We start from the raw sequence: 10,375 nt of genomic DNA on the forward strand, positions 1-10,375 counted from the left end.
GCCCGGCGGCGGCCTCTTTATTGGACGGCGGCGCTGCCGTTGGCGGCGGCGGCCGCCCTCCGCGCGATCTCCACGTTCAGCCTCTGGTTGGTCCAGTCCCGCCGGATGTCGTCCAGGTGGGCGTCGAAGTCGACGAGGTGCTGATGGGCCCGGCCCTCCAGCAGGGCGCCCACCAGCTGCCGCGACTCCTCCCAGTCCCGCCACATCACCCTGCGGCCGAGGGGGACGGGAGAGTCACGGGAGGGACGGGGGAGACGCCCTGGGAGCCGAGGGGGACGGGACGGGGGGCCCCCCCACTCACACGTTCTTATCCTTGGGGGCCCAGCGCTGGTTGTGATGCTCCAGGACGAGGACGGGGGGCACGCGGGGCTGGGGCACCATCTTCTGGTTATCCAGCTGGAGGGGACGGAGGACGGGGTTGGAGGAGGGGACGGGGCGGAGGGCGAGGCCTCCCCCCGGCCCCCGGCCCGCCCTCGCTCGCTCTCACCATGATGAGCACGGCGTCCGGGAAGAACTCGGCGACGCGCCCGGCGATTTTCAGGGCCAGGGGCCCGGGGCTGAAGGGGGCGAGGGGGAAGGAGGGGATCTGGACCGGCCTCCCGACTCCCACACACGCCTCCTCAGCGGCGTTCGTTGAGCGCTCGGGAGGGGACACCGCGGCGGAGCCGGCAGGCTCACCGTCCGCCCCGGGCACCGGTTCGACGTTTCGAAGGTGAGCGCGGGCCCCCGGCTCGGAAGGCCCGCTGGATGGGCTCCCCCGGACCCCTCTCCGTTCCCCCCCGCCCCCCCCGCCGCCTACCTCTGGTCCTCCAGGGCTGCGTTGGCGTGGTAATAGCCGGCTATCACCAGGTTGCCCCGGGCACCCCACAGATCCACCTGGCACGGGGGAGGGAGCGTCAGAACTACGTCCGCGGGGCCGCGGCTCCGGGCCCGAGGGGTTGGGGGGGCTTACCTGGTTCAGGGCGACCTCCAGCATGACGGAGAGGGCCAGGTGGCTGTGGAAGAGGGGGACGCAGTCTCTGAGGCAGAGGCAGCCCCCCGGGCGGGGGGCCCGGGCCAGCAGGAGCCCGTTGACGGCGGCGTGAGGGTAGCGGGCGGCGTGGAGGCACATCTTGGCGTAGGCCCGGGCCGAGATCTCCACTTCCGCCATCCTGGGCTGGGCTGGGGGCACAGCGGGGTCGTGGGGTCAAGGGGCCGGCTCTCCCCAACGCCCGGCCTGGTCTTTTGGGGCTCCTCCACTACCCCTTCCCCCCCTCTTTCAAACCTCTCAATTATCAATCAATCGTATTTCTTGAGCGCTTACTGTGTGCAGAGCACTGGACTAAGCGCTTGGGAAGTCCCAAGTTGGCAACATCTAGAGACGGTCCCTACCCAACAATCAATCAATCGTATTTCTTGAGCGCTTACTGTGTGCAAAGCACTGGACTAAGCGCTTGGGAAGTCCAAGTTGGCAACATCTAGAGACGGTCCCTACCCAACAGTGGGCTCACAGTCTAGGAGGGGGAGACAGAGAAGAAAACCAAACATATTAACAAAATAAAACAAACAGAATAGATATGTATTCTCCTCTCCCTCAGCTCCCTCCTCCTCCTCCTCCCTTAACCTCTCCGCTTGGGGAAGCAGCGTGGCTCAGTGGAAAGAGCGAGGGCTTGGGAGTCAGAGGTCATGGGTTCGAGTCCCGGCTCTGCCACTTGTCAGCTGGGTGACCTTGGGCAAGCCACTTAACTTCCCTGTGCCTCAGTTACCTCATCTGTAAAATGGGGATTAAGACTGTGAGCCCCCCGTGGGACAACCTGATCACCTTGTAGCCCCCCCCAGCACTTAGAACAGTGCTTAGCACATAGTAAGCACTTAACAAATACCACCATTATTATTATTATTCCCCCTTCCTCAAATTGTTACCCCCCCTCCCTCAACCTTTCAGCTCCCCCCCACCAACCCCATTCATTCAATCGTATTTATTGAGCATTTTCCTAGGTGCAGAGCACTGGACTAAACGCTTGGGAGAGTTTAGAAGCAGCGTGGCTCAGTGGAAAGAGCCCGGGCTTGGGAGTCAGAGGTCATGGGTTCGAATCCCAGCTCTGCCACTTGTCTGTTGTGTGACCTTGGGCAAGTCGCTTAACTTCTCCGTGCCTCAGTGACCTCATCTGTAAAATGGGGATGAAGACTGTGAGCCCCACATGGGCAACCTGAACACCCTGCATCACCCCAGCGTTTAGAACAGTGCTTTGCACATAGTAAGCGCTTAACAAATGCCATCATCATTATTATTATTATTCTCTGGGCCTCCGGGTTAGCTCATCTGTCAAATGGGGATTAAGACTGTGAGCCCCCCCCCGTGGGACAACCTCATCACCTTGTAACCTCCCCAGCGCTTAGAACAGCGCTTTGCACATAGTAAGTGCTTAATAAATGCCAGCATTATTATTATTACTGGGCTAAGCGCTTGGAAAGTACAATTCGGCAACAGGGACAACGCGGGGAGGACAAGGCTGGGTTATTTTATTTGTACATATTTATTCTAATTATTTTATTTTATTAATGTTTTGTTTTGTTCACAGTCCCCCCCCTTCCAGACCGTGGGCCCACTGTTGGGTAGGGACCGTCTTTAGATGTTGCCGACTTGGGCTTCCCAAGCGCTTAGTACAGTGCTCTGCACACACACGATTGAATGAATGAATGCTTTGCACGTAGTAAGCACTTAATAAATGCCATCATCATTATTATTATAGTATTACTATTACACAGTAATCATCATAAGAAAAATGGTATTTGTAAAGTGCTATGTGCAAATAATAAAAAATAATACTAATAATAATGAATAAAGCATCTTTGGTGTCCCCTATTTCCTAAACCCATTTCCTTACCTGGGTTGGAGGAGCGCGTCGAGCGGTGACACCGGCAGGAGGCCCCAATCGCCGGAGCCCCGCCCCTTCCCTCTGATTGGCCGGCCGCCTCTCCCGCGGGCCAATGGGCGACGGCGCCTTCCCTTCCCTCCCTCCCCTTCCTCCTGCCGATTGGGTAAAATCCTGCCGGCGGTTCATTGGCCCTTCGCCGCCACGCTTCTCCCTGATTGGCTGGTCCCCTGACGGACTTTTTTTTCTCGCCCCCCCCTTTCTAGAGCCAACGAGGCGGAGCCGTGCAGAGATGGATCTGGTGCGCGTGCGCAATGGCGGGGCGGAGCAGTAGAGACGAGAACGGCAGGGAAGAGCGCCCCACCGTTGACTTCCGCGAGGGCGCTTCAAACCAGCGCCAACTTTATTAGGCCGCAGGAGGCAGACAAAGACAGAGGCGCCATTTCGGGACCAGGCCTGTTTTCCATCTCCCCTCAGGCCTCATCCCACTTCCCTAAATTGGGGGTGCCCCCCCTCCTCCCTAGGCTGGGAGGGGCTCCCCCATTAATAATAATAATAATGATGCCATTTATTAAGCGCTTACTATGTGCAAAGCACCGTTCTAAGCGCTGGGGTAGATACAAGGTAATCAGGTTTTCCCACGTGGGGCTCACAGACTTAATCCCCATTTTCCAGATGAGGGAACTGAGGCCCAGAGAAGTGAAGTGACTCGCCCCAAGTCACACAGCTGACAAGTGGTGGAGTGGGGATTTGAACCCATGACCTCTGACTCCAAAGCCCGGGCTCTTTCCACTGAGCCACGCTGCTTCTCAACCATTTTGAACCTTCATTTCCTGCCCAGGCCTGGGCAACCCCCTTAATAATAATAATAGTGGCATTTATTAAGCGCTTACTATGTGCAAAGCACTGTTCTAAGCACTTGAGAGGTTACAAGGCGATAAGGTGGTCCCACGGGGGCTCAAAATCTTAATCCCCATTTTACAGATGAGGTAAGTGAGGCACAGAGAAGTGACGTGACTTGCCTAAAGTCACACAGAATTGGCGGAGCTGGGAGGGATCCTTCCTTCCCTGAAGTTGCCAACTGGGAGAGTAGGGTCTTTCCAGGGAAAAAGAGAGAAAAAACACCCCTAGCATAAGGCTTCCACCCAACCCAGGAAGGCTGGAGGCTGTGATGATAATTATGGTATTTGTTAATGATAATGATGATGGTATTTGTTAAGAGCTTACTATGCACCAAGCACTGTTAGAAGCGCTGGGAGGGATACAAGGTGATCAGGTGTGTCCCCCGTGGGGCTCAGTCTTAACTCCCATTCTCCGGATGAGGGAACTGAGGCCCAGTGAAGTGACTTCCCCAAGGTCACACAGCTGATAAGTGGCGGAGCCGGCATTAGAACCCGCAACCGAGCACCGTAATAAGCGCTGGGGTAGGTAATAATAATAATAATGCTGGTATTTGTTAAGCGCTTACTATGTGCAAAGCACTATTCTAAATGCTGTGGGGGGGGGGGGATCCAAGGTGATCAGGTTGTCCCACGTGGGGCTCACAGTCTTAATCCCCATTTTACAGATGAGGTAACAGAGGCACAGAGAATGTAAGTGGCTTGCCCAAGGTCACAAAGCAGGGATTCAAACCCATAATCTCGGACTCCCAAACCCGGGCTCTTTTCCACTGAGCCACGTGCCTCTCTCTAGATACAAGATAATCAGGCTGGACACGGTCCCTGTCCCACAGTCTTCATCCCCCCTTTTATAGATGAGGGAACTGAGGCCCAGGGAAGTGAAGTGACTCACCCAAGGTCACACAACAGACAAGTGGCGGAGGCGGGATTAGAAGGCAGGTCCTTTTGACTCTCATCTCCCTCCCCACATGCCTGAGGTGGAGCCTCCCTTTTCCACAAGGCTTTGAGGTATCTCCCCCTCCAGCCCCAAACGGTCCCCGGGGCGCCCAACCTGGACAGAAGAGGCGGAGGGCGGCGAGGACCCAGGCGGTTTATTTCCAGTCTGCCCCAGCCGCTCAGTACATAGACGGCTTCTCCTCTCCTTTGGGATTGGTGATCTTCTCCAGGTTGCTGTAGATGACGTGGTATAGCTCTGCCTGGGGAGGGGGAGTGGGTCAGGGCTGGAGCATCTCTCCCCGTCCCGCCCAGTCGCTGCCCTCTCCCTCTTCCATCCTCCAGCCCCACTCACGTAGAAGGCGCGCAAGTCCAGCACGATGGCCCGCAGCTCCCCGTAAACTGCCTCGTCCCGCTCGTGGACCAGGGTCCGGTAATCCATCTGAGGAGAGGGAAGGAGCCCGGCTGGATCACCCCTGCAGTCCTGTATCTTTTTTTTTAATGGTATTTATTAAACGCTTACTCTGTGCCAGGCATCGTTCAAAGCGCTGGAGTAGTGATCAGGTGGGACAACCTGATCACTTTGTGCTTTACACATAGTAAGCGCTTAATAAATGCCACCGCTATTATTATTATACATGATAATCCGGTGGGAGGCAGCCCCTGTACCACATGGGGCTCACAGTCTTTATCCCCATTTGACTGATGAGGGAACTGAGGCACACGGAGAAGTGATGTGACTCGGCCAAGGTCACACAGCAGAGAGGTGGCAGAGCCGGGAACAGAACCCAGGTCCGCTGGCGCCCAGGCCCGTGCTCTAACGACTAGGCCGCGCTGCTTTTCTGTTTCCTTCGGGCTTTCTGAGCCCAGTGGGTCACGGGTTCGTAGGGTCAAGCGGAGGATTGCTGGGGCCTAGTCTCCCTTTCTGGATCCATTCATTCATTCAGTCGTATTTATTGAGCGCTTCCTGTGTGCAGAGCACTGTACTAAGCGCTTGGGAAGTACAAGTTGGCAACATAATGGATGCTACCGATGCCTCAGTCTCCCCTGCTCATTGCAGGCGGGGAACGTGTCTATTGTTCTATTGTCCTCTCCCATTCACTCATTCATTACATAATGGATGCTACTGATGCCTCAGTCTCCCCTGCTCATTGCAGGCAGGGAACGTTTCTATTGTTCTATTGTCCTCTCCCATTCACTCATTCATTCAATCATATTTATTGAGCGCCTACTGTGGGCTGAGCACTGTACTAAGCGCTTGGAAAGTACAATTCAACAACTGAGCGCTTACTGTATGCAGAGCACTGTACTAAGCGCTTGGGAAGTACAAGTTGGCAACATAATGGATGCAACCGATGCCTCAGTCTCCCCTGCTCATTGCAGGCAGGGAACGTATCTCTCTACTGTTCTACTGTCCTCTCCCATTCACTCATTCATTCAATCGTATTTATTGAGCACCTACTGTGAGCAGAGCACTGTACTAAGCGCTTGGAAAGTACAATTCAACAATTAGTACAGCGCTCTGCCCGCAGTAAGCGCTTGATAAGTAAAAGCCCGAATGAACGAATGAGAGGAGGTTCACTTCTAGGACTGGAAAGGAGAAGAGGATGGGAATTGACCACCCCGGTTTATTCCTGGTCCCACGGAGTTTCCCATGATGCTCTGGGGTGACACTCACCACATAGGTCTCCTTGGAGGCTTTGGCCACGGCCTCCCCACGGTCACTGAAATACCTGGCCGGAGGAGACGGAGGGAGAGGGTTGTGACTGAAGGGACTCGTCCGGGGGATCCCAAGGGGTCGGGGGGACCCCTCCGGCTTCCTCCCCCCCCGACTCCGTAGCCGGACTCACTTGGCGATGGCCGTCTGGAACCCTTCCACCTTGGTCTTCACGGCCGCCACTCGTTCCAGCACTTTCTCCTGTGGGCGGCGGGCGAAGGGGGGAAAGAGGGGAGGGGGCTTTGCACAGCCTCACCCTCACACCCTGCCACCTCTCCCCCACTCGATTTTACGCGCCTTGCCGGCAGGGATCACATCTACCGTAAGGACCACTCCCGTACGCTGCTCCGCGCACAGTACCTCCTCGATAAATGGCACTCATCGAAGGAATGGTTCAGGCCTTGGCTCTTCAGCCCCCCACAGCCACCTCGCCGTGGCGGGAAGAGGGTTTTTTTTTTTTTTACCTGGATGGCCACGCCGAAGTCATTGCCGTCTTCAATCTTGGGGATCAGGTGTTGGATCCAGGTGATCACCTGAGCCAGAAACAGATTCTGTGAGACCCTGGAGCAGCTCTCCAGCCGGTCTAACGGTGGGGAGGGACAGCTAGGATCGGAGGGCGGGGAGGTGGCGAGACGGCCCTGGAGACGCCCCCGGCCTCACCAGAATACACTTCTCTTTGAGGATCCGGACCTCGGGTTTAACAAGGGCGAGGAGCTTCAGGATCTTCTCATTCCCGGGGAGGAAGCCGCACTTGAGGACTGTGGGGGAGGAGAAAGGGGGATGAGCCGGGGAGACCCGGGCCCCTCCCCACCCGGCTGCCCATCGGCCCTCCGCCCCACTCACCCTCCTTCTTCTCCTTGTCCGTCTCCATCTGCAGGGAGAAGGCCGTGGCAGGATTCCCTCATTTTACAGAGGAGGGAACCGAGGTGCAGAAAAGGAAAGCGGCAGGCACGCGGGCGACCCTCCCAAGCCTCTAGTAAGCACTCATTCGTTCGATCGTATTTATCGAGCGCTTACCGCGTGCAGGGCACTGGACTAAGCGCTTTCGATAAATGATGTCGATGACGAGGTTGAGAGGGGCTTCCCCTCTCCAACCCCCGGTGGGGGGGGACTCACCTCATCGTCCTTGGGCGGGGGGTCCGGAATGGGGATGTCCAACGGGGCTCGGAGGGAAGACGGGTCCGCCACATTGAGGGAGTCGTTCTGCCCAGAACTTCCTGTTAGCATCCGGCCCCCGGGGGCCCTCACCTCCCCAACCCCCACCCGCGTCCCTCCTGCCTCCTTCCCACACGCCGTCCGGCCCCCCAGTTGCTCCCCAAATCAATCAATCAATCAATCGTATTTATTGAGCGCTTACTGTGTGCAGAGCACTGGACTAAGCGCTTGGGAAGTACAAGTTGGCACCATATAGAGACGGTCCCTACCCAACAGTGGGCTCACAGTCTAAAATGGGGAGACAGAGAACAAAACCAAACATACTAACAAAATAAAATAAATAGAATAGATACGTACAAGTAAAATAAATAGAGTAATAAATTCCCCAAATGGGGAAACCCCCTCGGCTGCTTTCCAGCCGAAGGAGGCGGGGGCGGGAGAGGCTGGAAACTGGGGCGGCGGCAGGATGGGGGGAGACCGGAAGTTGGCGGGAGGAGGACGGAGGGAGGGAAAGGAGAAGCAGCGTGGCTCGGTGGAAAGAGCCCGGGCTTTGGAGTCAGAGGTCATGGGTTCAAATCCCGCCTCCGCCAACTGCCAGCTGGGTGACTCTGGGCAAGTTCATTCATTCAATCATATGTATTGAGCGCTTACTGTGTGCAGAGCACTGTACTAAGCGCTTGGGAAGTACAAGTTGGCAAGTCACTGCACTTCTCTGGGCCTCAGTTCCCTCATCTGTAAAACGGGGATTAAAACGGTGAGCCCCCTCCCTGCGTGGGACAACCTGATCACCTTGTAACCTCCCCAGCGCTTAGAACAGTGCTTTGTACTTAGTAAGCACTTAACATATACCATCATTATTATTATTAAAGGCCCAGGATATGTGGGGGTGCTGCTTACGAGAAGCAGTGTGGCTCGGTGGAAAGAGCGCGGGCTTTGGAGTCAGAGGTCATGGGTTCAAATCCCGCCTCTGCCAACTGTCAGCTGGTGACGTTGGGCAAGTCGCTTCACTTCTCTGGGCCTCAGTTCCCTCATCTGTAATATGGGGATGAAGACTGTGAGCCCCCCCACCGTGGGACAACCTGATCACCTTGTAACCTCCCCAGCGCTTAGAACAGTGCTTCGCACATAGAAAGCGCTTAAGAAATACCATCATTACTATTATTATTAAAGTCCCAGGATATGTGGGGGCCTGGTGCCACGCTGTTCACTCATTCAATCGCAATGATTGGGCGCTTATTGGGTGCAGGGCACCGTACTGAGCGCTTACCATGTGCGGGGCACTGTACTGAGCGCTCGGAAAGGCCAACCCCACCCAACGACGGGCTCACCGCCTCACCTTGAGCAGCTGACTCAGCTGGGCGATTTTCTGGGGCAGGAACACGGACACCAACTCTTCCGCCTGGGGGGAAATAATTGAAATTTGTGGGGGGGGTCCTGGGGTCAGAGGTCAACGGTTGGCAAGGGATGCAGGGGGCGGGGGTCAAAGGTCAGGGGTCCGGCTGGGGCTCACCTCTCTGAAGAGACCCTCCCGGAAGGCGTCCACCTGCGGAGGGGGAAGGAGGCTGAGGAGAAGGGAAGGGATGGGGGCCATCCCTCAGTTTCCCCCCACCACCCCATTCCCGACATCCCTTTCGGGCCCGAAAGCCCCGGATGAGGGCGCCCGCCCCGGCACTCGCCTGCCTTCGGGCCTCCCCGCTCAGCCTCACGCCGCACGCCTTGGCCATGCTCGCTCCCGCGTCCCCTCAGCCCCCGCGCGCGCTCCCGCTCCCGCTCCCGCGCGCGCCCGGCCCGACCCGACCACTTCATGCTTTCGCTTTCGGTCCCCGGGCCCGGACACGCCCCCTGCCCCCAGCCGGGCTCGCCCATTGGCCGGGCCCCGCCCTGGCCCCGCCCCCGGTCCCCTTCCGGGCCCGCCCATTGGCCGGGCCAAGCCCTCGTTACACCCAGGACACGCCCCCTGGCGAGGCCACGCCCCCGTCATGCGGAGGACACGCCCGCTGCCCCGATCCGAGCCCGACCATTGGCCGAGTCGCGCCCTCGTTCCGCCCAGGACACGCCCCCGACTAGGCCACGCCCCCGTCCCGCCGAGGACACGCCCGCTGCCCCTTCCGGGCTCGCCCATTGGCCGAGCCTCGCCCTCTTTCCGCCCAGGACACGCCCCCTGACGAGGCCACGCCCCTGCCCGCACAGGACACGCCCACTGTCCCGATGCAGCACGCCCATTGGCCGAACCGCGCCCTCGTTCGGCCCAGGACACGCCCCCTGGCGACGCCCCCGCCCCCGCCCCGCCCAGGAAACGCCCACTGCCCCGATCCAGCACGCTCATTGGCCGGGCCGCGCCCTCCGCCCGCCCTGGTTACGCCCCCAGCCCCGATCCGGGCCCGCCCATTCGCCGGGCCGAGCCCTGGCCACGCCCCCGTCCTCCTCCGGGCTCGCCCATTGGCCGGGCCCCGCACTGGTCAAGCCCCTTGTCCCCATCCGGGCCCGCCCCCATGCCTGTTAGGGATTGGTTGGCTGTGAGCCCACTGTTGGGTAGGGACCGTCTCTATATGTTGCCAACTTGTACTTCCCAAGCGCTTAGTACAGTGCTCTGCACACAATAAGCGCTCAATAAATACGATTGAATGAATGAATGAATGAATTCCCCTGGCCACGCCCCCACACCCCAAGGTCCGTCAGGGATTGGTTGGCTCATTCCAGTGGCCACGCCCCCACTGCCCCAAGGTCCGTGAGGGATTGGCTGGCTCATCCCCGTGGGTCACGCCTCCACGTCCGTCAGGGATTGGTTGGCTCATTCCCGCGGCCACGCCCCCACT

The 10,375-nt window shown here is 58.2% G+C and overlaps 2 protein-coding genes across 3 annotated transcripts; both read right to left on the minus strand.

Annotated features, from left to right (window-relative positions):
- Window position 1: 1 nt before the first annotated feature.
- Window positions 2-4,827, minus strand: EMC9 (ER membrane protein complex subunit 9). 2 transcript variants are annotated; one of them, XM_038741168.1, is made up of 6 exons: window positions 4,806-4,827; window positions 953-1,161; window positions 800-876; window positions 488-557; window positions 302-396; window positions 2-210 (listed from the first exon to the last, which is right to left on the minus strand). In XM_038741168.1, exons 2-6 carry the CDS (start codon window positions 1,148-1,150, stop codon window positions 18-20), a joined length of 633 nt encoding a protein of 210 aa, XP_038597096.1. In that variant the 5' UTR covers window positions 1,151-1,161; window positions 4,806-4,827; the 3' UTR covers window positions 2-17. The 2 variants fall into 2 exon arrangements, with proteins under 2 accessions (XP_038597096.1, XP_038597095.1); XM_038741167.1 differs by lacking the exon at window positions 4,806-4,827 and adding an exon at window positions 2,868-2,903.
- On the minus strand, window positions 4,828-9,314 carry PSME2 (proteasome activator subunit 2). The gene is made up of 11 exons (XM_038741166.1): window positions 9,236-9,314; window positions 9,070-9,102; window positions 8,896-8,958; window positions 7,521-7,607; window positions 7,248-7,275; window positions 7,065-7,162; window positions 6,869-6,937; window positions 6,538-6,605; window positions 6,366-6,420; window positions 5,043-5,129; window positions 4,828-4,950 (listed from the first exon to the last, which is right to left on the minus strand). Exons 1-11 carry the CDS (start codon window positions 9,281-9,283, stop codon window positions 4,870-4,872), a joined length of 717 nt encoding a protein of 238 aa, XP_038597094.1. The 5' UTR covers window positions 9,284-9,314; the 3' UTR covers window positions 4,828-4,869.
- Window positions 9,315-10,375: the final 1,061 nt, after the last annotated feature.

The sequence above is a fragment of the Tachyglossus aculeatus genome (assembly GCF_015852505.1).
Source record: "Tachyglossus aculeatus isolate mTacAcu1 chromosome 12 unlocalized genomic scaffold, mTacAcu1.pri SUPER_6_unloc_1, whole genome shotgun sequence".
Taxonomy (NCBI): Eukaryota; Metazoa; Chordata; class Mammalia; order Monotremata; family Tachyglossidae; genus Tachyglossus; species Tachyglossus aculeatus.